Source organism: Mus caroli, chromosome 11 (genome assembly GCF_900094665.2).
Source record: "Mus caroli chromosome 11, CAROLI_EIJ_v1.1, whole genome shotgun sequence".
Classification (NCBI taxonomy): domain Eukaryota; kingdom Metazoa; phylum Chordata; class Mammalia; order Rodentia; family Muridae; genus Mus; species Mus caroli.
In genome coordinates this window covers 48724551-48751466 of record NC_034580.1, presented here as the reverse complement: position 1 = coordinate 48751466, position 26916 = coordinate 48724551, and the positions used below count along the sequence as shown (strand labels likewise).

Genomic DNA, 26916 nt, shown 5'->3' with positions numbered 1-26916 from the left:
TTCAAGACAGGGTTTCTCTATGTAGCCCTGGCTGTCCTGGAACTCACTCTATAGACCAGGCTGGCCTCGAACTCAGAAACCCGCCTGCCTCTGCCTCCCAAGTGCTGGGATTAAAGGCATGTGCGCCAACACACCCGGCTGGCTGCCTCTCTACTTCTTGAGCCTCTCTTTCCTCCTCTTTGTCATTACTCTGGTCACACAGCTGTCCTCTCTGGTCATGCCAGGCAAGCTGTCTGTCACCTCCAGACTTTAAATGTTCTTGTTCCTGACCCTGGGAGCCACTCTTCCATAACCCACTGAGTTCAGATCCTCAACCCTTGGGTTATTTTTTCACTCTTGAAAATCCAACCTTCCATATGTGCGCATGCACGTGCATGCGTGTTTGTAGACCTTTCTTTCTCTTTCTTTTTCTCTTTCTTTTTCTCTTTCTTTTCTTTTTCTTTTTTTTTTTTTTCCTAATGCATCTCTTATATCCTAGCCTGCCCTTGAACTTACTGTATATCCAAGTGTGTCTCTGCATTTCCAGTTCTCCTGCCTCTGCCTCCTAAGTATAATGGTCACGGGCACATGCTACCACACCTAGTTTTATGTGGTGCTGGAGGTGAAACCTAGAGCTTCATACATGCAAGGCAAACAGTAAACCAACTGGGCTACATACATCCCAGCCTCACTGTTCAGAATTTTAAAACTATTTCTCAACATTCCCTATTCTTCTTGATTTTCTTTTTTCCCCCCCTTCATAGCACTTTATTTCCTGTGACTACTATATGTTTGTTTATTAATTCAGCTCTTAGTATTTGCAAGAACACAGACTCCCTAAGAGCAAATGCTTCTTTCCACTGCTGCATACTCTGGGTCCTAGGACAGTGTCCGGCATGTATGGTAGGTGTTCAGTAACTGCTGAGATCTGCCCACCCATGGTGAGATGGCCATAGGGTGTTCAATAAGTAGCTGCTGAGTGGCTCCATCGGTAAAGATAAATAAAGAGGTCCCTTCTATTCCCAGAGCCTTGAGAAGGAAGAGCGCTGGGGTTTCTCCCGTCTGCAAGCATTCAATACTGAGAAGCCAGTCTCTGTAGAAAGGGCCTTGGGTGTGCCATGCCCCTGTGCCTGTCTCAGTTTGTGTGCAGCTAGCCCACATCTCAGTGGCTCTTGGAGAGCTTGTCAGAGATGCACCTGCATTACTCACCGTCTGTCCCCAATCCACTCGCTATCCACGTCCTTTCTTCTTCCAGGTGCTGGAGTGCACAGCACCTCAGAAGAGAACAGCTAAGAGGTAAGAGAGCAATGGACTGCGGCTGGTTTGGGATTTCCCGTCTTAAAGGTTATGGAAAGTAGCCCAGGAAACCCCAGGGGAACGGTGCTGGTTTCACGGACAGAGTGTGAACCCTGGAACTAGGGGACAGTTCACTCATGCCAGGGGTGGCCTGAGGTCTTTAGAGTCTGTTTTCTGCTGGTACAATGGAACATCTGAAATTGGATAATTTATAAAGGAAAACATTTCATTTAGACTCATTTTTTTCCCAGAGGCAGGAAGCCCAAGATCAGATAGCCCTACCTCATATGGCTCTCATGCAGTAACATGAACGAGGCGGCAGTCAGCAGGACAGGGCTCGCTGAGGATTCCACAGAGCCAGTGATCTCAGAGTGACAGACCTTGTTCTAGACCTAGCAGCAGCGCTTCCATGGGAAAATGCCTGGCTTCAGGCCCACAGGATAGCCTTCCTGCTCCACCACCCAGAGGCCTTCCCTTGCTAGCGTCTCCAGAGCTCCTCCCTGGTGTTCCAAAGTCAAGGAAGGCCTTGATCAGTTTAGTTCTAGACCAAGAGCTTACTAAAATGTCTCTCCTCCCTGCCCCCACTATGGTTCCCTGCTGAATCTCAGTCTAATTGACAAAAAAAGAAAAGAAAGAAAATCAGCGGCTACTTGATATAAGACAGCATGTCTATACCAAAATGTACTGCTGGCGTGGGGGGGGGGCTACTAGGGAGCTACTGCTGCTGATGCGGGGGGGGGGNGGGGGGGGGGGGCTGCTGATGTTGTGGGTATGGGAGTGATGATGTAGACTAATGTTGCTGTGGGGATGCTCCTGATGTAAGATAGTGTGTGCTGCTGCTGTGACTGGAAAGAGGTAGCTTTAAAACTGTGTCCAGCCTTCGATCAAGCAGTTGGCTTTGCAGAACTAAGGAATAATCACATCCAAGCAAAGGTGACTGTACAAAGGTGTCTATAACTGCAACATTTGTAACATCACAGAGAACTTGTTCAGGAGCCAGTTAGTTTGCTCAGTAAGGGTGCCTGCCACCAAGCCTGAAGACCAGAGTTTGATTCCCACTCCCACAAGTTGACTTCTGACTTCCGCACACTCAGCAAGCACGTGTGTCTCCTTCCACTCAAGTACACAATCAATCAATCAATCAATCAATCAATAAATAAATGTAATTTTAAAAGAAAAGAAATTATTTACAACTTTCCCATCTATCCAAGGGTATATCAAGCATCAGAGTGACATACACCCATATTTATTGAGAAAGACATATCTATTATCTTGTTGTTTGTGGGTTCTTTTCTTCTCCTCCTCCTCCTCCTTCTTCTTCTTCCTCCTCCTCCTCCTCCTCCTCTTTTTCCTCCTTCTCCTCCTTCTCCTCCTCCTCCTCCTTCTTCTTCAACAGGGTTTCTCTGTGTAGCTCTGGCCATTCATGACCTGTCTGTAGACCAGGCTGGCCTCAAACTCAAAGATCCACTTCCCTCTGCCTCCAACACTCAGCTTGTTGTTCATATTTTGAGACAGGGTCTCACTGTGTTACCCTGGATGTCCTGGAACAGAGATATGCCTGTCTCTGTCTCCTGATGCTATGATTTCCAGCTGTCTGTTTGCTTTTGAGATAGGATGTCATGTAACCCAAACTGACTTTGGGCTCATTGTACAGCCAAGTCTGACCTGGAAGTCTTGACCTTCCTGCCTCTGTCCCTCAAGTTCTGGGATTACAGGTGTGCACCACTACCCCAGGCAATATATTTGGATATATTGGCTTTGAACAAAGGATAAATAAAAGACTTGGATCACATAGACAGTAGCTTTGCATCCTGGGCAGCTGAAAATTACCTTCTCTTAGCCAGTCTGGGAACCAAGACAATGTGATCTGCCTTAGCCTTTCTCCCATACCTGATGGAGATGGCACCTCCAAGGCTGCAGCAGACTCCCAGCCAATGTGTGGCCAGAAGGCATGGACCTCGAGAGCTCTGCAGGAGCCTTGATCTTCTGTTTTGTTTTGGAGGAAGGCTAACAGAATCATGAGTCATTTCACGATTTCCTTGTTTTCTACAGGGCATATTTCTACAATAATGGTGGTGTGCTTTAAAAAAAAATGTGGGTTTTCTTTTTTTCATGTATGGGGTTTTTTTGTTTTTGTTTTTAGTGCAGCCATTGAAGAGTTAAGAAGGGGGGGTAGTGAGATAGTTCAGTGGGTAAATGTGCTTATCAGCTGTTATACAAGCCTAGAAATCTGAGTTCAATGCCCTGAACCTTCATAAATGTGGAAGGAGAGAGCCAGCGCTACAAAATTGTTGGTCTCTGACCTCCACACGTGACACCCCCACCCCCTTCACACACATTAAATAAAAGTTTAAAAACTTTTTTAAAGCTGTAGTGCGTTGACACGCAAGCCAGCTGAATAGCCCCTAGACTCTGAGCTCCAGGCTCGGAGAAGAGGTGCTCAAAGGCCAACAATGAGAGGAAGATACAGTCCTCAGAACCTGCTTCTGCCTCAACTGGCCTGCTCTTCTCCATGCCATCAGCTCCTGGTAGAAGAGCTGTTAACCTAAGGCCAGTCTGTCCCGACTTCAGGTGATAAGCGTGTGCCTTCTGCAACAGCTGAGACTGCCTGGCTCTGGCCTAGCAGAGAGAAGCTACGTGGTTCCAGGGCCTGGCTCCTTGCCCATCTTTAGCACCATTTTGTCCACATCCAGAACAGGAAAAGCAGGAGTCCTAAGGAATCACAAGAAGTCATTCTGTAAGCAGTCTCCCCATTCTAATTATCTGTTGCTCCATGAGCCTTTTGGTTGGTAATTCAGTGACTTTCATGAACGTGCATGTTAACCATTTAATTACTAAGCTAAGAGAGGTAGTTAGTTGTCTCTCCAGGATGTGAATCTCATCCCCGTGCTAGAATCCCTTTTCATATTATTGTGTATGAGTATATTATATATGTAGGTGTATGTGGGTACCCATGCCAGAACACATGTGTAAACGTTAATGGAAAACTGTGGAGTCAGTTTTCCCCTTCTATTTATTCGAGTTCCAGGGGTTGAACTCAGGTTCTCCAGTCTTGGGTAACAAGCTGTTTACCCAGAGAACTGTACTACTGCTGGGCTGAATTCTTGACACCTTCATTGTGGCTTCCTGTCCTTGCGGTCATAGTTCTGTGGATGCAGAAGGGATGAGAAGAGAAGAAAGAGCAGCTCACAGCTTCCATTGTTAAGATGAATATCATGGGTGACAACTGTAGGCATTCTGTCTAAGCCCCACCCCACAGTTACCTAGCAACAGACAGGCATGCTCCTCCCCACAGTTACCTGGCTATTGCCTGGCCCACTATCAATGGGGCTGCTTGCCCCCTCCTGTCTTGCTTTCTTGTTTTGCTCTTGCCTGCATTCTTGGACTCCTTCCTTCCCCCCCCCCCATCCCTTCCCTATACCCTTCCCTCTCTTTCCACCTCTGGCCTCTACTTCTCCACTCTGCCTCTACTACACTCTTAACTCCCCTCCCCATGCCCTGAATAAACTCTATTCTATACTATACCATTCTATACCATACCGTGTGTGGCTGGTCCTCAGGGGAAGAGATGCATGGGCCCGATGAGACAACCCCTCCCCCCATACCTCACCACACCCCCATAGAACATATTTCTTCTCTATCTTTTTATAAACACATCACCAATGCTGGGTGTCTTTGGTTGCTACCCCACCAGCCCGGCTTCTATTGCTTCTCTGTCCTTCTCTACATTGCCCAAGATTCAGCCAGGGGGGAAACTGTCAGCTTTCTTCCGTGTCTTCATTTTTCCAGTTGTGTTTGCCAATTGAAGACCCAGCTGAGGATGAAGAGAAGTAGAGTCTCCCTGGGGTGCTTTCTGCCCCAGCTCCCCCCTTGCTAGCTCAGCAGTACCAGTTTGCTCGGCAGCACTGGCCTGCAGCTCTTAGGTTCCTGGCCACAGTTGGCTTCCTACTGTGGAGGTCCCTACTGGCTGCTCACTTTCCCTTTATATTTCTATCAATGCTGCCTCCCCTCCCCTCTTCATAAACAGGCCCTTCCTTAAACTCTTCTGCCCCTGGGTGGCGGGAAGGGGTGGATCTGCTTCCTGCTGAGACTGACCCAGACAAGAAACGTGTTCTGCTCTGTCTCTAACATAAGAATACACAGTTCTCCAGCTGAGCCTTAGGAGATGCTCATAGGAGCCCCTGGCTTTGAGCTTTATAACACACCCAAGCCACACAGTTGCTGAGACCGCTCTTCCCCTCCTTGCTTTTAACTATACTACAAACAATGGAGGGGACCTGGTTAGTGATATCTCACCCAAGAATTTGGAGGGAAAAATAAATAAATAAGTAAATGAACGGGTAACTGGAGAGAAATCTGGAGAAAGCCTGGACAGTGTCTTTCAAAATTTGTGTGACTGGTTGGAAAAGCAGAACTTCCTGGAGAGCAAAGCCCTGATGGGTTTATAAGGTGAAGTTGGATGTCTTGGGGGACATCCAGTCATTGTCCCGTGGGATTCCCCCCAGGCCACCTGTGAAGAGTCCCTCAGGTGGGCCCACCCATCCACCTAGTTTGTGTGATGCTGGCTCAATTCTGTTCTGCAGCGAGTCCTGTGCCTGTCTGTCATGTGTGTGTGTCTGTCGCTGGTATGAGGACATGCTAGAGGCCAGGGAGGCATGGACCTTGCCCCCCATCACAGCTGACTCTGGAGGAGCCATCCAGTTCCCGTTCCCACCACTGAGTCCAGACTCTACGGTTCTCTACCCCGACTCTCCCTGGATCCTCTCAGGAGCTTGTCGCTCCCTCCAGTCTACCCTTACTATTTTCTCTAATTTGAATATTACCCTTTGAATCTTGCATATCTCTAGAGAAAGAAAAACATAAAATATAATCAAGAACTTCTTGCTGGGCAGTGGTGGCACACGCCTTTTAGTCCCAGCACTTGGGAGGCAGAGGCAGGCAGATTTCTGAGTTCGAGGCCAGCCTGGTCTACAGAGTGAGTTCCAGGACAGCTGGAGCTATACAGAGAAACCCTGTGGGGGCGGGGGGGGGGGAGAGACAAGCAACAAAAACCAAAACAAAACAAAAAGAACTTCTTGCTGCTCAGTTCCTAAAGCACAAAAAGGAAAAAAAAATCACAAATGGTGCTTTTTAAGTTTTTATTACATTATTTCGTTTGGGAGGATGCTGTCATTCCATGCAGTGCCTTTGGGGGAGGGGGGAGGATCAGAGGACCACAGAACCATCTCTCTCTGCAGTCCTCCCAGATGCTTCATAGAGAGGACAACAGGAGAGCCTGGTGCCAGGCTATACCCAAGCTGCTTTCCAGTATAAGTGTGTGCTAGTGGCTCTGAGGTGGGATGACCCACGCCTTGTGGAAACTGGAGCCGAGCCATAACCAGTACTGTGGTGGCAGTTGGACCTAGCACGTTGCTACGGGTGTTGCATCCTATTATTCTGCTTTTAAAGATTTGTGTGTTGAGGGCTGGAGAGATGGCTCAGTGATTAAGAAAGAGCAGTGACTGCTCTTCCAGAGGTCCTAAGTTCAATTCCCAACAACCACATGGTGGCTCACAACCATCTATAATGGGATCCCATGCCCTCTTTTGGTGTGTCTAAAGACAGCTACAGTGGACTCAAACATAAAATAAATAAATAAATCTTTTTTAAAAATTGTGTGTGTGTGTGTGTGTGTGTGTGTGTGTAAAGCATGACCACTGAGCGGCCTCTCTAGATCCCGTAACACTTCACAAGGCATGAAGCATATGGGTCCTCTAGTAAAACAAAGTTTTCAAAGTCAGCCTTTGGTGGTAGCTGCTGCAGAGGTGGGCTTAATCCCCAGATGACAGAACAGGGAGGGCTAAGCTGTACTGCCTATTGGCAGAGAGAAGCTAGAGATGCTCTCTGATCAATTATGTTCCACCTCACCTGGACAAAGGAGGTAGCAGCCAAGTCAGGAAGCCCAGGCTGCTGAGATGGCTCAACCGTGGGCCACCAAGCCTAGAGGCCTGAGCTGTGTCCCTGGGATCCACATGGCAGGTCCGTGAGCTGAATGATGGTGGCATATTCCTTTGATGACGGCACTGTCCAGGCAGAGAGGACCAGCTTGGTCTACAGAGCAAGTTCTAGCCAGGGCTACACAAAGAAACCCTGTCTTAGTTAAAAAGTAAAATCAATGAAGCCTAAAGATTTACTAGATGGTTAAACTAACAATAAAGGGCTGGAGAGATGGCTCAGCGGGTAAGAGCACTGACTGCTCTTCTGTAGGTCCTGAGTTCAAATCCCAGCAACCACATAGTAGCTCACAACCATCCTTAATGAGATCTGATGCCCTCTTCTGGTGTGTCTGAAGACAGCTACAGTGTACTTACATATAATAAATAAATAAATCTTTAAAAAAGTTAGGAGACAACTCAAAGTAAAATTGAAGTAATTGGGCCAGGTGTACTGGTGCACGCCTTTCATCCCAGCACATGGGAGGCAGAGGCAGGCAAATTTCTGAGTTCGAGGCCAGCCTGGTCTACAGAGTGAGTTCCAGGACAGCCAGGGCTATACAGAGAAACCCTGTCTCAGGGGAAAAAAATTGAAGGAATTGGTAATTGCATTGTTAATTTAGTTTAAATAAGTCTATGTTTGTTATTTAATACCTCAGAACTCCAAGGAAGGGGGAGATTGACAGCAACCAGATGTACATTTCCACATTGGATATAGCACAGTTGCCCCTGTGGTATCTCACAGACTGGAGGTGAGACAGCATATGGATCACAGAGGTTCCAGCCAAGGGCATCAAAGGCAGAACATTAGGCTCAGGCCTTCTTCTAGTCCACCCCAAAAGAGCTGTGACCCTTCCCCCTTACTGGACCATCATTCCCATCTCACAGGGTGGGGACCAGAACCAGGGAGGTGGGATTCTGCAGCCTAGTGGAGAGATCCAGTCCACCCCTCCTGCTATAACCACACTTTTCTCACCTCCAGGGAGGGGCCTCGAAACCCTTGAGTGACACAGCTTCTATTAGATCCCACGCCACTCTGAGTCCTTTGGTCAAGTGCATCCATCCGAGGACTCCCCTGCCCCTCAGCACGCATCTAGCAGAAGCAAGGAAGCCTCAGGCCTCACCGAGCTCACGGTGAACTCAACCCTGCAAGGCAGATCAGGGACACTACTCCAATTTCTAGTTCTGCCCTCTTACTGCAGATGGCTGAGACCCCAAGGCTTAAACCTGAGCACAGCCAGTCTACATAGCCCCCTCCAAAAGCAGGGGGTTCATGGTCTATGTTCCTGGAGGGACAGATAGGACTCAGGGGGGTATAATATCTGTGTGTGAGCCTGTGTTCTGTCTCATCCTGTTTAAGATGCCTGTAGTTTAACCAGAATATACTGGAAGTCAGCTATATCTAGGGAGACTGTCTCCAACCTCGTGGAATGTTCAGGAAGTTCTCAGCTATGCTCTTAAAACTGAGCCCAGCATGGTCCTCAGGAAGATGTTGCAAGTTTCCTAATCTGGACACAGAGGCCAAGAGGCGTGGTCTGAAGTCAGAGCTGGCTGTTCCCTACAAACACAAACACCCCGAGTCAACCTTTCCCCTCCTCCGCTCATGTCGTCAGAGCCTCAGCTGCAGTTCTGCCCTAGGGAAACCCAGCTACCACTTCTCTAAGAGTGACTTAATAATAGTGTGCCGAGAGAGCGATCCATTTTCCGGGGCAGAGTGGGTGGGGCCTACCATGTTCCCATTACACGCCATTTTACCTGATGCAACTGCTTTCAACAGAAGAAACACATTGCAACAGCCTGCTATAACGTCTCTTCCACCTGCCTAGGGGACCTTCCATGGGCAAGGATGCCATTTCACCTCACTGATCCACTGCACTCTGCTGGAAATGGCTTTCAGCGGGACCACTTGAGGCCTTGACATTTTTTTTTAATATCTGTCAGGGCCAATTGGGGTGGCTCCGCAGATGAAGGCACTTGCCACCAAGCCTGACTATGTGAGTTCAATCCCCAGGACCTACAGGGTAGAAGGGGGAAACTGTTACTTCAGATTATCCTATGACATCCATATATGTGCCATCATGTGCTTCCCCCTTGCAAAACTAAATGTAAAGCAAAAGAATTGTTTTTTAAAGGTTTTATTTATTTTATGTATGTGAGTGCACTGTAGCTGTCTTCAGAAGCACCAGCAGAGGACATCAGATCCCATTACAGATGGTTCTGAGCCACCATGTGGTTGCTGGGAATTGAACTCAGGATTTCTGGAAGAGCAGTCAGTGCTCTTAACCACTGAGCCATCTCTCCAGTCAGCCAAAGAATATTATTTACGTGTGTGTGTGTGTGTGTGTGTGTGCACCACGTGCATACAGGTGCCCATGGAATCTAGAGTGCCTCACACCTAGAGTGCCCTGGGACTGGAGTTACAAGCAGTTATAAGCAGTTACACGTGGGCCCTCTGTATGAGCAGGAAGTGCTGTTATCTGCCTACCTGCCCAGCCTCCTCTCCAGCTCCAGCTTGAGGCCTCTCAGTGGACCTGCTTTTCCAGTGCATCTGAAACTCACCCTGCCTGGATCTCACCCTGACCCCCAAGATCCCAAAGAAACTGGTGCGACTTTAAATAAACCTTTTTTTTTATTAGGGTTTTTAAATCCTTTTTAGTTTTATTAAAGATGCCAAAAAACAAAGAGAGCACGAAACATGAATATAAACATAGCCTGAGTCACCAGTCTTGGTATGGAGATCACCTGCATACCTGGTACTTCCGGGTCCTAACTCTGTGATCTGCATGAAAAACTGTCAATGGGCGGACATTCTGGTGGGAGCGGGTATGTTTCTGTCAAGTGTATGCTTGAAGGAGGAATTATAGTCAGTCCCTCTAGCTGTGCATGAGGCGAGTTCATCACAGCTCTGCCAACAGTTGGTATTTTCTGATTTTCTTTTTCATGTTTTCCTGGTCTAGTGGGTATACAGTGGTATCATAATCACATTGTGGTTTTAATTTGCATATCCCCAGTGACTAATGTAGTTGAATAATAATTTCATTTATGTATTAGCCAGTTAGGACTCTGGAAGTAGCTGGGTATCAGCCCATCTCTTTTGTTTGTTTGTTTGATTTGTTTGACAGGGTCTTATATAGCCCAGGCTGGCCTTTCAAACACACTAAGTAGTCAAGATTGACCTAAAACTGCTGTCACTGCCTAAGTGCTGGTATCACAGGTGTGAGCCACCACACCCAGTTTTCTGCAGTGTTGAGTCAAGGCCTTGTGCGTGCCATGCCCAGCAATCCCTCACTCACCAGCAGTGGTACATCCCCAGTCCTGCTCTGAGCGTATTTCTCAAAGTCCTTGGATAATGTTAGTGTGCAGCCAAGACTCAGAGCCACCAAACTAAACCCCGAGTGCTTGTCCTCTTTCCCCTATGTGGGTTTCCTACCCTACTCCTGAATCCCAGAGGACCTCGTGGACTTGAACTCACTAGCTGCACCTCCCAAAAAGCGGCAAGAGATTGAAGCTGACAGTTGAGGATCTTCAGGAATGTGACCTCCACTTCAGAAGGGCCTGGGGTGGGGCTCGAAGCATCCACAGCTACCACAGACATTTCCTGACCACAAAAATGGCCCCCTTGCTGCTCCTCACGATGCCTCGGGCACTCGTGTAGAGGAAGTAAAGGGCGCCATGCCAGGTACTTCCCAGTTTCTGGGCTAGCGTGAATGGGTCCCAGCTCTTGTCTGAGGTTATGTTTAGGCTGGGACAGTAGCGCATGTGTTCCAGAGACTGACGAAGCATTTGTGCTGGGTTCCAGAGGAGCTGATAGGCCTCCCCCACATGGGTACCAGCTGCCTCCCTCATCTGGAATGGCCTCTTCCATTCTCTGGTCCTAGGGCTTTCTCAACCTTTCCTTAAGCCCCAGTCCTCTGACTTCTGCAGCTCTTAAAGTGAGGACACACATTGTGGCTTCTGATGTCATGCTACCTTGATTGGGTCTGTGTTAGCTATGCTCACCTCCCATCGCCCGTGGGCTGTAATGTCATCCTAGGGTCTGCAGGGCACTCCCTGCTCCCTCCCCGTGATAGCTTGGAGAGAGCATCTTCCAACATGAGGAGACCTGGTCCATACATAGAGAAGAGCTAGGCAGGCAAGCTGACTACCATGTATGAGATCCATGGGAGCATCATGTCAGCCTGGTTAGTGAGAAGCCCTTCTACTGAGTCAGGAGTTCTCAGTCCCCAGGACCAAGGCTGGGATGCAGGCCTGGATGAGGTGTGCACAAAAGCCCCTGGGGGCAGTAGGCTCCAGACACCCCACTAGAGTTCACCACAGTACCCAGTACGCAGTGTCTGTCCCATGCACTCCTGAAGAAGACCAGGGGCTGCCTTCTCCTCCTTGAAGCTCTGCCAGCTTCATGCCACTGACAGGCTAGGTAGAGGCTGGGGCACAGAACTTGCTCTGGCTTCTGCCTCATGCCACGTCCCACCGAAACAGACCCATCTTGGGAAATGCTCTGGAAACAGAGTACTCCATATCTGATCATCCAAATGCAAACGTTGTATTGGGGTTCTTCTAACTGGCCCAGATGGTCTGTGGTAGCCAGTGACTGGGATGCTTCCCAAACCCAGCAAGGCAGGAACCCTCCTCCACCAGTGTAGGAAGCTTGTAGCCGCTTTACCTTCTCAGCAGCCGTCAGCATCTTCTGTTCTCTCCATATTCACCACCTGAACTTAATAAAAGAGCACCTGTCCACTGAGCAAGCTTCCTTTTACTTCAGGGGTCCACACACCCAAAGCGATCATACCCTCCTATCCTCTCAGACCAGGCCTACAAAGGCTCCTATTCCTGGCCCCTGCCATGATGCATTGTCCCCAAGGTCTGCATGGTGCTTCCTGCGCTGTGGCTCTGCCTTCCCCATCAAATAGATGGTGTTAGTCATTACAAAGGGAAAAAGGTTTGGTTCTGATAGATTTGGATTCGTTCCAAAGTAATTTAGATGGGACGTCCAGTCAAAAGGTAATTTGATTTGGGACATGCAAATAGAGCCCATCACAGGATGGTACTAAACACGTTTCCGACCGACGGTGGTTTTCACGAGCAAACAAACCAAACAAGTGTGGGCAGTTGGGAGTCTGCATGGCTAATGGGCATGGAGAATGTGGCCAGTGTAGAAAACACAGAGGGAGGACTTAGAGAGATGAAGAGAGGGCGACAGTAGCTGATGAGGAAGGAGGGGTGTGGCAAGAAGACAGGTGGAACATGGAAGAAGTCTGAGCCAGGGAGGCTGCCAGGGAGTCAGGGTGGGAGTTCATGAGAGCGGGGAATCTAAAGCCCTTCGTTGGTGTCTGTCTTTGTCACTTCTCTGTTGCTATGAAGAGACACCATGACCAAGGCACTTCTAAAAGAAAGCATGAATTGTGGGGTTTACCTGCAGTTTCAGAGGATCGTGTGTAAGACTCTGGCAAGCCTAGCTTACCAGAGACCCCTGAGTGAACAACATGGAGACGGGAATCGATGCAAAAGCAAGAGGAATTTTATTTAATCCAACATGCTGGGGTTGCCCTGCACATGGGGAGAGAATGACCACGCACAGCCCATCCATCGAGCCTTTATACACTTCTCAGGGCCACTGCCATTAGGCACAATGTGACTGGCAGAATAGTGTGACTTTTTAAACTGATTGGTCTTTAGGGAATGAGGTGGTTGGGACTTCCCTTGTCTGCACCCACCCGCAGGTCGTCCCCCCCCCACACACACACACACACTCGCTGTCTGAGGAATGTTAACTAGCCTCTCCCTTCCAGGGGGGCAGGGGTTCCATGACCTTTCTAAAGGTCCTGAGCTGACCCCTTCACATGGGCACCATGCCAAGGAGCAGGCTAGCAAGCATGCAGGCATGGTACTGGAGCCGTAGTTGACAGGTCATGTCTTATCCACAAGAGACGAGAGAGATATAGAGACAGACAGAAACTGGGCCCTTTTGAAACCTAAATCTCATCCCAGTGACAAGGCCACACCTCCTAGTCCTTCTCCATCAACTTGGAATCAAACATTCAAATATATGAGGGGGGGGGTGGTCTCGTTCAACTGCCACAGTCTCTAATGCCTTATATGCTAAAACAAACAAATAAGCAAACCTACCATAGAGTCCAGCTCCCCTGCTTCTGTCAGTGTAGCCAAAAGAAATGAGAGCAGGGGCTGAAGAGACTTTTGTTATTGGTCAGATTTCCATCACTGTAACAAAACATCTGAGGGAAGCAGTCTACAGGAAACCATTTAGCTCATGGTTTTAAAGGCTTCAGGGCATGGTCGTTCAGCTCCATTGCTGTTGGGCCTGTGATGTCATAGACCAGAAGATGCATGAAAGAGGACACTCAAGCCGGGCGTGGTGGCGCACGCCTTTAATCCCAGCACTCGGGAGGCAGAGGCAGGCGGATTTCTGAGTTCGAGGCCAGCCTGGTCTACAAAGTGAGCTCCAGGACAGCCAGAGCTATAAAGAGAAACCCTGTCTCGAAAAACCAAAAAAAAAAAAAAAAAAAAAAAAGAGGACACTCAGCTCATCTCGTTTCTGGGCACAATCCAAGGACCTTTCTTCTGCTAGTCCCCACCTAAGGGTGCCTTAGGCCATGTCAGGCTTTCGGGCACTTGGGCCTTTGGAGAACCTTCAGGGTCCTAGTACAAGGTTCACTCCCCAGTGCTTGCTTTATTAACTCCAGCCAGAGGGAAGAGACAGCACTTGCCCATTGACAGGAGTGGATGGACCAAATAACTCTTGACACCTGCGGCTACAAGGAAGAGGAAGAGAAAACGGTGATCTTCTGAAGGTTCAGTCCTGGAATCTACCCAAACAAACGGGCGTTAACAAGACAAAAGGCTTACAGAGTCAACAGTTTGCATAAACACAAAGGATTAGGACCACAAAGGAGTGGGTCCTCCAATAGCACCCAGACCCAGACGGGAACTTTTTACACCCAACACCCACTGTTTTCTATTTGTTTGTAGTTTTAGTTTTTGCTGCAGGGGGATCAAGCCTAATGCATCAGAAAGACTGCATTCTACCACAGAGCCACACCCCAGCCTCAGAAGCAGGGGCTATGGAAGCAGTGATTAGAAGCACTTAGTAGGGTCTAGCAGGTTGTTTTTAGGAGGGAGAATGAGCCCTGAGAACAGATGGTGGACTGCAACTAAGTCCCTCCTGGCTCTGAGTGTAGCATTAGATTTTCAATCTCCTCTGTCCTGTATGAACTTAATTTTTTACAGTTAGTGAAAAATCAGTAAAAAGGCTGGTGTGTCCTTTGCTGGATCTGGTCTGCAGGTGACAGGAAGGAAAACCCTCCCTTCTCTGAAGTTGCTGTCCCCAAGGGCTCTCTGGTTGAAAGTCTAAATGGGAATGAAAGTCTGGTTGAAAGACCTTAGTAAAACAAGCCAGCCTCTGAGGGACGCATTATGTATCATGCCGTGTTTTACAGGTATAGGGGTTCAGTTGGGATGATGGGACGGATCTGGAGATGGTTACGTTAGGCCTCAGAACCACGGACGTCAAAGGGTTAGAATGACCAAGCATGGAGGCTCATACCTACGCTACCAGCCAGCACCTAAGGGGCAGAAGGAGAATCTAGGAGTTTTAAGGCCAGCCTGAGCTAGTTAGATCCTTCTCAAACAAAACAAACATTACAACTGTCGTAATGGTTATTTTGGTTGTCAGCTTGATATGATCTAGAACAATGAGGAAATCCACCCCCTGGGCTTGTCTGTGTTAAGGTAGGAAGACCCACCCTCGATGTGAGTAGCTTAATTCCTGGGAGAGGATCCTAGACTGAACAATAAGAAAGTGAGCTGGGCATCAGCGTGCATCTCTCTCTGCTTCCCAGCCGTGAATGCACAGTGAGCAGCTGCTTTCAGCTCCTGTTCCTACGCCTTCTACACCATGATGGCCCAGACCCTCAAACCGGGTGCCAAAGTTAGCCTTTCTCCCTTTGGGTGTTTTTGGTTTGGTTTGGTTTGGTTTTGGTTTTGGTTTTGGTTTTGTATGATATTTCGTCGTAGCAAGTAAGTAATGATACATATTATATTATACCGTAAAGATGAATGTGGATATGTTATAGAGATTTTAGAAACTATTAGTAAACACAATGGCTGGGGTGGAGAGCATCGGGCAGGGCAGGAGGGGATGGGACTTAAAGTCATTCTCAAGCATTAAATAGAGCCACTGCTAATTTTTCAGTATCTTTCTATTTTAGAGAGCGAGAGAGCAAGGGGGTGGGGAGTGTGTGTGGGTTGGTTGGTTGGGTGGGTGGGTGGTTGGTTGGGTGGGTGGTTGCTTGGTTGGTTGGATGGGTGGTTGGGTGGTTGATTGGGTGGTTGGTTGGTTGGGTGGGTGGTTGCTTGGTTGGTTGGGTGGGTGGTTGGGTGGTTGGTTGGTTGGGTGGTTGGTTGGTTGGGTGGGTGNTGGGTGGTTGGTTGGTTGGGTGGGTGGTTGGGTGGTTAGTTGGGTGGGTGGTTGGGTGGTTGGTTGGGTGGTTGGTTGGTTGGGTGGGTGGGTGGGTGGGTGGTTCAGAGGCCATATTGAACTTAAAGGAAGAATCTCCTCAGCCTGTCTCCCAGCTGTCCCATGGTGCCTCCTCCTCCCTTGGAACCTCCCAGAACTACATCTGTTACTCTGGATGTCAGCCAATCCTAGCTGACTTTGCTCTATTCATATCCCAGGAGGATTGTGCCCTGAAAATGCCCATTTCTTTGCTGTGTCTAATACTCCTGCAGAACGTGCCAGTAAGACATGGGAAGGGTTGGAGAGAGGAGGGCCTCTTGTCCCTTACAGACACTAAACGACAGCTCTCTGGAGCTCCTAGGTCAGCTGGTCAGGCTGGGCTATACTCAGGTACCTCCAACCCCTGCCTGGGTACACTAGCTTCTAGGGCGTGATGTGGAGCCTCACGCTATCCTTGGTTAAATCCTGCTTCCCCAGCCTGTCACAAAACGGGACCTCCATTCTCAAGGGGTAGGCTAGCCTTGGGCTCCGAAATAGGTTGCAGAGTCTCTGACCCCTTTTGCAGCCACTTCCTCTGTGCCTCTTCTCCTGAGGCCCTCTTCTACACTGTAGTGAGTGGGCCGCCATGCTCCCCCACAGTGGGGCTCTGTAGACACTGGAAACTGTTATGTTCCCACTGACAGAGATCTGACTCAGTAAGACAGCAGTTGCCACATACCATGGAGGTATGTGGCTCACATTTGGACCTAACTATAGCCCCCTGTCTCTGCTTGAATACCTGGTCTGGGATGCTCAACATCTCCAACTTAAATTGGCAGAGAGAGATCAAATGTCAGAGCCACTCAGAGAGTGTATGAGCGCCCAAGACAGACAAAGCCTTAGTGTGGCCCTTCTCTCTTGACTGTGAGGCTTCCAAAGAAGGATTTATTCAGCCTTGCAGCCTGGGGCTTTACAGCCCAGCCTGGAGAAGATTATGTTTTTATTGCAACTTTGATTAATGATTGATCAAAGACTGATACTAGAAGCACTGAAGAACAAATTTGCCCTAGAGATTAAGGACGCTTACATCTGCCAGGCTGGCTGGGGGTGGGGGTGGGGAGGGACTATCCACCTGCTCTCTCCAGGATCAAACCAGGACAAGGGTGCATGGGAGACCCGCCCCACAGGTTCCCAAACAGAGAGGGAAAAGATGAAAAGTAACCTCAAGCCAGTTTAGAGTGAAGCTAAGACTTTCAAGGAAATGACAGCGGAGAGAGGAAAGGGGATTGGCAGCCTCCAATGGGATCTTTGTCTTGTTTCTGTTACTACTGTTCTCCCATTGCATTGATGAAAAGGAAACCAAGGCAGGGGGAAGGAGCTTCCTAAAAATATGTAAAACTGTTGAGCTTTCTCTCAGCCATCTTGTAAAGAGCTGCGTGGACTCCCCTCATGAGGAAGGAGGCGTTTTCTCACACAGTTTAACCAAGGGTCAAAGGTCAGGCAGGGAAAGATGGGGTGCTGAACAGGGAGACCCCCCTTTCATAAACATTTGTACTACAAAGAGCCTTGGAGCTGGTTCAGGCCATAATGGTTTGCTCCAGCTGTCTTGCTGGCCTCTGACTTGCCCATAAGTAAAGTATGAATCACCGACTGACATTGACCAGGGAGCCTGAATCTGCTCCCTCTGAGCATCCCTACAGAGTTCTGCCCCTGCCTGCCCTCAGGGAACTCCCGGGAGCAGGGTGCTGGCTGGACGGCTTCCTCTTGGCAGCTTCTCCAGAGCCCTGGGGACCAGGGCAAGCAGAAAGCTGGCAGAACAGCTTCTGAATTGAAACTGGAAAATGAAACTGGAAAAATCAAAGCCTCACATCCCGCAGGGCGCCAGGCTCTCTTTTCCACAAGAGTCCCCAAGGGAGAAAGGCGCATGCTCAGTGAGGGTGGCAGGGTCAGTCCATAATGTGGCTTCATGTGCCATTTCCAACACTGCCCGGGGCGGGGTGGGGCTGCCTTCACTCCTACCGCCAGCCTGGACTTCCCCATGAGCCAGGAGGCACTCACACAATCTAACTGGGGGTCAAAGATCAGAAATCCTGGGCTCAGCTCCTCTAACTCCACCTCTACAGATACACACGAGTTCCAGGGTACACACACGATGGCAGCCTGGATAATCCAGCAGGCCAGCCTTCAGACAGATAACAGATTTCCTGACAAAATTAGGATACAGGAGAGAATTCAGGGCAAAAGAGCTACAAATTGACCTGCTGACTCCACCCTACCCCTCATCTCATCTGAAATGTCTCCTCCTCTGGGAAGAGCTTCTCAGATCCCTCCAGCCCTACACATACATCCCTTAGGTGAAGACCCTTTGAAACTGCACCTTCTCTTTGCCTTGCCTTTGCTAGCTATCTATATGCTAACATACCCAGCATCTGCCTCTTTCAGTGAACTGCACTCCTTTGAGGCTTAGACTTTGTCTGTGCGGCTTATGTTCCATCCCCGTGCTGCCAAGTACACACTCAGTGTGGACTCCTTATGACGCTCCCTCACAACTACTATTGCCTCAGGGGCTCTGGTGTCTACAAGCCTTCCCAGACCTTCACGTGACGCTGTGGTGGTGACAGATACCCCAAGTCTGCAGTTTCCAGTCTCTAGCCCCAGGTCATGGAATACTGGGACTGTCTCCAGTATCTACAGGATTCTAGGTTGGGGGTGGGGATTGGTCATGGAACCTCCCGTGGCACATTCAACATAGCTCTGTCTCTGCCCCCTTATCTAAACAGCTGGACGTCACGTAGCCCATTGCACAGACACAAGGACACTTGACTCCAGAAGGACCAGAAGGAAAGCCATTTTCATTGCATCAAGTAGGAGCTGAAAGGTTGGGGAAATGAGCGATTTAAAAAAAAAATTTATTAAATTGTGCGTGTGTGTGTGTGTGTGTGTGTATGTGTGTGTGTGTGTGTGTACCTTGTTGTTACCCTAGCTTAGAGCAGTTATTACTATGAATACAAATATATCTCCCAAACACACAGGGCAGGGTAAATATGAGGGGCCTGCCACCTCATCTTCCTTCCAATGTTTGTCTGGGATAGGACAATAGCTTCATTTATTTAATGTGAAGTTAGAAGTCGTAGCAGAGGAAGGTGACAAACTCAAACTGCCAACCGTTTGAACTGTGGGCTGCCTGGCCTGGGCTGAAGCCGATGTGGCCAGTGCAGATGGTGAGGGCCCAGGGGCAGGCCCACTTCCTCCCTCCCTGCCTGCCTCCGCCTCTGTCTCTGTCTCACCAGCAGGCTTCCCAGGGCTGCAGGAAGTGAGGCAAGGAGCGGATCTTTTGGGTGTGTTTGTGGGGGGAGTGCGGGAGTAGGGAGTGGGGCATAGACGGTGCAGCTGCCATGTTTGAGGATGGAAGCTTGGTCCTCTCTGGGTCGGGACTTCTGAGCTGCCACGGGCTAGTCTCTGCCTTCTTGCCACTAAGCCTGCTCAAAGTGAGTCTGCTGCAGGCTCTTCTGTCTTGCGACTGAGTGCCACGGTCTTGATGGTCCAGGGAGACAGGAAGGGGGAGAGTCGAGTCTTCTCTTGGAGGAAATGCAGCTGTGGTTTTGAGACGTTCATAGTGCTGAGCTGTGGTTGGTGTTTCTCAGGGTTCTCAGAGGTGAACGTACGGTCAGCCCCGTGTCACCAAATAAGGTTCACAGTGACCCTAGCAACAGTCTTCACTGCCCATTGGCTGCCGCAGCTGCCATGAGAGGCGGGCTGCTGTTTCCACATGCACAGAGGTTCCTCCGCCTGAAATCATTGCCCTTCAGAGCACCGCAGAAAGGGACCATGTTCTGAGCAAAGGTGGACAAGCGGGGGTGGGGTGGGGCGGGGCGGAGCTCTGCCGGGCCCTGTGAGTTTCAGAGTCCAAACCTCCTGAATCCTCACACAGATACTGACCAACACCGTCTGTGCAGTGGCCAGAGCCCAGCTTGCGGAGACAGGCCCTCTAGCCCCTGCCCGGGCTTCCAGCCTGAACTCCACAGTAGTTACCATTTTGGTTCAGCTCATTTTCCTTTGTGCCAGGCACTGAGCTAGAGTCTTTCTATATGAGATGCCTTTGAAACAGTAACCCTGTTAGCCCTCTTTTATACAGAAACCGAGGCTGAAGAAAGTGAGGACTGACCCAAAGTTATAAGTCACACTTTAATCTCAATTTAGATAGCTCCAGATCCCATGCTGTTGGCCACTGTACTGTCCTGAGTGTCTCTGGCTCAGCCACTCAGCGTTCTGACATAAGGGGGATTAAGATGAAGTCTGCACATGTGACGTATGCCTGGGGAACCTGGTGCCAAGCAGTAGATTGTCTGACTATATGTATACATACACACACACATACCTCAGCAGGGTGACCTGGGCATTCCCCCAACAGGCCTCCCAAGAGTCCCACATGGTCCTCCAAGGAGTATGCTGCTCAAACATTGAGGTTTGGGAACTAGATTTTCGCTGTGCTTCTCTCTGGTCTTTGGTCTCCACTTCCTCTTCTGGACTTCTTCCCATCCCCCACCCAACTGCACCACCAGTGTGAGGAGCAGAGAGAAGGCCACCAAAGAGATGCTAGCCTGTGGGAGCCAGGGGAAACAGGGCTGGCAGGCCAGGCCGAAGGGTTCAGAAAGGAAAGAGTCAAAGTAAAAGAGCAGCCATTTCTCCTCTAGCCAGACAGCACTGCTGCGGGGTTAGAGCACCGCCTCCCTAAGGACCACTTTCTAGACCAAAAGTAAAACTGAAGAGGCTGAAGCCTGGCTCAGTGCTAGGGAGCACTTGCTGCTCCTGCAGAGGACGCGAGTCCCTTCCCAACATCCACAACTGCTTGTAACTTTCTCTTGTGGCCTCTGTGGATACACATGTACATGCATGCACGTGTGCGTGCGCGCACACACACACACAAATAAAAACTTAAAATATATGTATATTTGGGGGAGTCAGTGAGATGGCACTGATTAAAGTCATCAGCCACCAAGCCTGATGATAAATTCTATAGCTGGTACCTACACGGGAGGAGAAGAGAACTGACTTCCTCCTGTCCTCTGATCTCCACATGTATGCCATGGCACAATCTCCTACCCCCTGACAAAAAAATAAATAAATGCAAAGAAAAAATTTAAGATGAAAATGCAAATACCTTATAATTTCAAAGTTCCACTCCTCCGAATCTTTTCTTGCCGTGGTCCTGACCCTTTTACCCTGGCAGGTTTTGTTATGTGATAAAACTTCCCATTTGGAGAGGCAACGCACATCTGGTCTCCCCAGATAGGGAGCCCAAGACAGACCAAAGTATGGATACAGTGTCCAAGTTGTGAGCCATAGGTTTTGGGGTTACTTACAGGAATATGTGTGAGAGGTTACTTACAGGAGCAGAAATGACTCAAAGACAGCTGCAACAGCAAGGCTCACTCCAGCATGGGTGAGAGCTTACAAAGCTGGGAACCTGGAGCACAATGCACAGCTCAACAGGTTGGAGAGTTTCCAGATGGCTCAGTTTGTCTAAATTTCTTCCAGGCAGCTGGGCTGTCTGCTGGCACAGCTTTTCTCCTCTGAGAGTTGTCTTTGTATCTCAGCTTTCTTCCCTCTGAGAGAGCCTCTCATGTTACTCTGGTGGGGAGGGGCCTAATGAATCTGGTCGGTTTCAGGAACTTCCTGAAGCTATTTTAAGTTTACCTTCCTGCTCAACTTCCCTGCGGTACAGAATGTTTCAATCTCACTGTTTCACAGTAGAAAAAGAATCCCGAATTTCAGAGTGACACACATACCCCTATAATCTCATAGATAGAGAGAGGCAGGGGAGATCAAGAGTTAAAGGAGAGGCTGGCTGGGATGGTGTGTCTGAGATTATCTTAGGTGACTTGAGACCCTGTCTCAACAGACAACCAACCAACCAACCAAACAAACAATCCAAACATCTATGGACAGAAAAGGAGCCCAGATAAACCACAAGACATTCTTGCAGGGACAACAGGAGCCACAGAGATATGCAGTAGCTATACTATCTGGTAATACTGGAATGATCAGTGATTACTATTATTAAGGAAATAATCGGCAAAATACATACAAATGGATTTTTCTCAGGAGCTGGCTCAGCAGTTAAGAGCACTAACTGTTCTTCCAGAAGTCCTGAGTTCAATTCCCAGCAACTACATGGTGGCTCAGAACCATCTTTAATGGGATTCAGTGCCCTCTTCCAGTGTGTCTGAAGACAGAGACAGTGTACTCATATAAAATAAATAAATAAATCTTTTTTTTAAATCTCACTTAAAAGCCAGCTCAGCTCTCTGGAGGGCCGCCGTCACCATGGGCCTCAAGTTTGGGAACCTGGCAGGGATACGGCACGTGATCTCCTACAGCTTGTCACCCTTTGAGCAGCACACCTTCCCAAGCTATTTCAGCAAAGGCATCCCCAACGTGCTGCGCCGCACTCGCGAGCGCATCCTGCGCGTGGCGCCTCCATTTGTAGTGGTCTACCTGATCTACACATGGGGCAACCAGGATTTTGAGCAGTCAAAAAGGAAGAATCCAGCCATGTATGAAAATGACAAGTAAACGGCCTGTACCTGAGTGACAGTCTCCTGCTTCTGAAAGACCCTTCTCTGGGAAAGGAATCCACACTGTAGTCTTGAAGACAATAAACTACTTATGGACTTCCAAAAAAAAATCTCACTTATAATAAATATATACATATTTTTTTTCTCAAAAAGTTTATCCCTGGCAACACTCAGCTTGGGAAGGCAAACAAAGGATGGAGGGCTACCATGCGTATATACGAATGAGCATAGACATCTCATAGGGAGCACCTGGAGGACTTTGCACAGGGAACACATGAAGGACTTTGGCCATAGGGTTACTATCTCTTACTCTTGGTGATGGTTTCAAAGAGATTTGCCTTCTGGTTATCGTTAAACAGAACTTATGTTATGTAAGGGTTTTTTTGTATATATATTTTTTCACCGTAGGAATTGAAGAGCAAGGCTGATGACAGGACTTAGCCAGGAATGGTGCTTGCTGCCATGCCTGATGACCTCAGTTCCCAGTAACCCATACACACACACACACACACACACACACACACACACACACACATATGTGTGTGTGTGTGTGTGTGTGTGTGTGTGTGTGGTAGACAGAGAGAACCAACCCCCACAATTGTCCTCTGACTTCCACGTGTACTCCATGGCAGAAGTGTGACCTCTATATGCATATACACAGAAGGTAGGCAGATAGACAAACAGATCAATAGCACTTTAACCAAGGGTGTAGCTTAGTCTGTAGGGCACTTGTCTATCATGCATAAAGTCCTGGGTCCAAACTCTGGCACCACATAAACCAGGCACCATGGCCCATGCCTGTGATCCTAGCATGGAAGCACAGGGGCAGGAAGATCAGTAGTTCAAGGGCATTCTTGGTTACATAGTAAACTGGAAGCCAGCCTGAGCTTCATGAGACCCTGCAGAAGGAAGTGAGGAAGGAAGAGGGGCAGGCCGTGGAAGGAAGGAGCAGTTGTGAATCAGTTCATGAATCTTGTGTTGCCCTCAGCATCACCTCAAGCTCATCCCACCCTGCACCTCTGTGCAGACACCATCAGTACCACACTGCTTGCTCTGACACAACTGTGACTGACAATGAGAGACAGACATCAAGGAAGGACAATCTGTGTTGCCGTAGCCAGAAGCCATCAGAGGTGTGAGAATGGGGACTGGAAGAAGCCATAGGTCTGTGTTGAGGGTTGGTCTGGTGAAGCCACGTATTCAAATGCTAAGTCCTGGACCCCCAAGATCTGGTTGCCAACTCCCCGGACACAAGCCCATTCTCATGTACACCAAATGATGTTGTATGAAGCTTGCTTCCCTAATTTTATTGACCGATCTGTGATCAGTTTGGTTTATTGACCTCAGTTGCGAGTCAATAAAACAGCTCAACAGCCTGTAGCTGGGCAGAAGAGAAGTAGGCAGTGTCTCAGTTCCTGGGCTTGGGTCTTAGGTAGGAACCACAAGAAAGATCAAGGGAGAAGGCAGCCGCCACGGGGTGGATTGTGAGCACGTGGCCATGAGGGCTGGCCTGATGAATCAGGAAAGGTGCAAATGGGGCAGATGCAAGTGTTTATGGGGATTTTGGTGGGGAAGTAGACAAGACAGCATAGAGGGTCGATATCTGCCCAGCTGTAGTGCGTTAAAGCTTATTATAATCTAAAGTTTTCTGTGTCTTTTATTTGGGGACTGTGTCTTTAAATGGTCCAAAGTGGGGTAGAAACCCTAACAGATATTAAAGGTAGCAAGGAGGTGTAGCAAACTCTAAGAATAACCATAGTGGTCTGTGAGTTACTTCTGCCATGCTGTGACCAAAATAGCCGAAGGGAACAGCTTAAGGCAGGAGAGATTTATTTTGACTCACTGTTTCAAGGGATTCCAGTCCACGATGGTGGGGAAGGTGCAGCGGTTACAAGAGTGTGTCATTGGGGCAGAGCAGGAAGCAATGAGTGAGAACTAGGGACTGGCCTATGACCTTCAAAAGCCTGCTCCCATTGATTTACTTCCTAGACTCCACCCATCATCCTCCTTACCAATACCACCACCAACTGGGACACAAATGCTCCCCAGACACTGTCTTCCTGACCAAGGCCTATCTGGACTTTGGGGGACTGGAAGACACAGAGGAATTCATGTAAATACCCCTTCCAAGGTTGCTGTCACCACATGTTCCCCACCCAGAGCCATCTTCAGCCAAGTATCCCTAAGGAGTCTCCCGTCATAGATGCCTCATTAACTCTTTATCAGACACCTGAGCTCAAGAAGTAAGTGAGCAGCCATTAGCAATGACAGATGCTGGAGCCTAAGGGATGTTTAGTGAGAAACCCAAGGCCTTCTAACTAACTCAGCTTCAGTGGCCTGAGCTCCCTAAAGGTACAAACTTGGTTTGGTCCCTCTTTATTTCCTTACTTGTTTGCATTAGTCTTGTGTCACACTTAACTCAGTCGAGTGAACTCATAGGTAGCTTATGTTGCAAAGCACAGAGGCCTTAGAACCCTGCTTCACAGGCCGCTCATTGGGCCTCTCTGGAAGGTCTTGTCTATCATAAGATAATCCTGCCAGTTGGAGCCAGCTTCCTTAGTGATACCCAGGGCTTTCCCCCAAGGGCTCATGTTACACAGGGCATTCTGACAAGTGTTAATGAAGTCATGTTCTTTAGCTTCTTCCCGCTCAGTGAGCACAGCTCTGCACACTCTGGCTGGCCCTCAGCACACTGGTGATCCAGTCTGAAGAGGCAACGGCAGTGTCCAGATAGATTCTGAACATACAGAATTAGAGGTGTGAGTGGGGAAACTTTGCCTCTCATTCCTGCACTGCCTGCCGGTGTCTTTGGACCGTCATGGTGCTGCTACTGGCATGGCCTCCAGCCCTGCAGAAAGGCTCAGGGTTGCTCCCCTCCCCCACCCCATTTTCTTTCTTGGGTGCTAATTCATTAGTCATCATCTGCCTTGTTTTTTGAAACAGTCTCTCACTGAGCCTGGAGCTCACCAATTAGGCTAGGCTGGCTGTCCAGCAAACCCCAGGGATCTGCCTGTCTCTGTCTCAAAGTTGGGATTACAACAGAGCACCTGAAGTTTTTTATGTTGATTGTAGGGATCAAACTCAAGATCTCAAGCTTGGGATGCAAGCATCTTACCAACTGAGCCACCTCTCCAGGCCCTATTAAAGAATAATTTAAATGTTCTTCTGGCCTTTGTCTGGGCCCTATTTTGTTGTAAAGCTCCCCCCCCCCCCAAATTGTTACCCTCCAACAGATCCTGGAACCCCAAGGCAGCTGGCTAGTGGTATACATTTCATCAGCATCAGTTCGTATTATCTACTCTGTTATTTTGTTATTTGGATAGATGATAGGTCCCTTTTACCATTTAGTGAGCATGTGCTGTGTGCCAAAAACTGCTAGGTGCAGTTTTTGCTGTGAGCAGATAGACTTGTCCCCACCCCCCCAGAGCACCCAGACGAGCCAACTGCAAGATAATCCCTGATTGACTTACTATGGTGAACACATCGATTGCCAGATATCATTGGGTGCCCTCTGGGGGTTCACCTCTGAGCACACCCTACATGCCTTGGGGTGCTAACATGCAACCGTAGAGGAAGAATAAAAATGGCTTTTTAGGGGTGGGATCCTGAGTCTGTCACAAACCCACTGGGTGACCATGGGTGAGTGATTTAACCTTTCCGAGTGTCAGTTCTCAGTGAAGTCAAGTTAACTTGACATATGAAAATGCATAGGATCACCACACCGAGGAACCCGAAGGGAGTGGGCTGCTGCACACATTTGGGTCTGTGAGGTTTCTGGTGACCTGAGTTTGGACTGACCTGAGGTTAATGGTCAGAGGCAGCTATTGTTACACACATTAAGGGGAAGCAGAGGTCAGTGCGGGCCAGCAGGCTGCACCAGCTATGGCCAGGCCATGCTTTGTTCTTCAAGGAAGGGTAGGGCTGGGAGCAGCGCAGGCTGTGGTGGGAGCCAAGGCCAAGAGGCAGAGACTCCCAGACCGCGTCTGAGAGATGGAAGCCAAGGAACAGACTGCAACATCAACAACACCAAGGCCTGAGGGGAGGAGCTTTGCCCTTTTCTCTGGGCTCGGATGAGTCCCTGGGAGCTGAACTGGGGGCCGCTGGGATGAAACCAAAGCAAATGCTGCAAAGGGCTTCGAAGGCTCCAAAACCTTATCGAGACCTGGATCAAAGCCAAGGCCAGAGTTAGGGCCCATACCAGGGCAGAACCCAGTCACAGAACTCCTCACGTTATGACCTCCCAGAAGGAAACCCCTGCCCTGACTGTGACCCTATGCTGGGAGCATCCTGACTATGACCCTGAGTTGGGAGCAGGGCCAACAGGCATTCGTTTTTATTATCCCAGGAAAGGTTAATCCAACAAATACAAAGAACCTATCACTCGAAGGTGACATAAGTGTGAGCTGCATTTCCATTGACAGTGCCATTCGTAGGCAATCAGGTAGCCCTTGAGGGTACAACTGATGAGCAGTTTTTTTTTTTTTTCTTCCCGAGACAGGGTTTCTCTGTGTAGCTTTGGCTGTCCTGGAACTCACTCTGTAGACCAGGCTGGCCTCGAACTCAGAGATCCGCCTGCCTCTGCCTCCCAAGTGCTGGGATTAATGGCGTGCGCCACCACGCCCGGCTGATGAGCAGTTTT

General features: G+C 49.0%; 1 protein-coding gene across 2 annotated transcripts in view; it reads left to right on the top strand.

Moving 5' to 3' along the window:
- The window catches only part of LOC110305839 (cytochrome b-c1 complex subunit 8-like), a 72181-nt gene that overhangs the window by 42853 nt on the left and 2412 nt on the right, over window positions 1–26916 (top strand). Inside the window, exons 3-4 of one of the 2 annotated variants that reach the window (XM_029483744.1) lie at window positions 1235–1275; window positions 21995–22387. In XM_029483744.1, coding sequence (XP_029339604.1) covers window positions 1235–1275; window positions 21995–22275 — 322 coding nt within the window. In that variant the 3' untranslated portion in view covers window positions 22276–22387. Of the gene's footprint in view, window positions 1–1234; window positions 1276–21994; window positions 22388–26916 lie in introns of those variants that run through there. The other variant, XR_002379194.2, reaches the window with a different exon arrangement.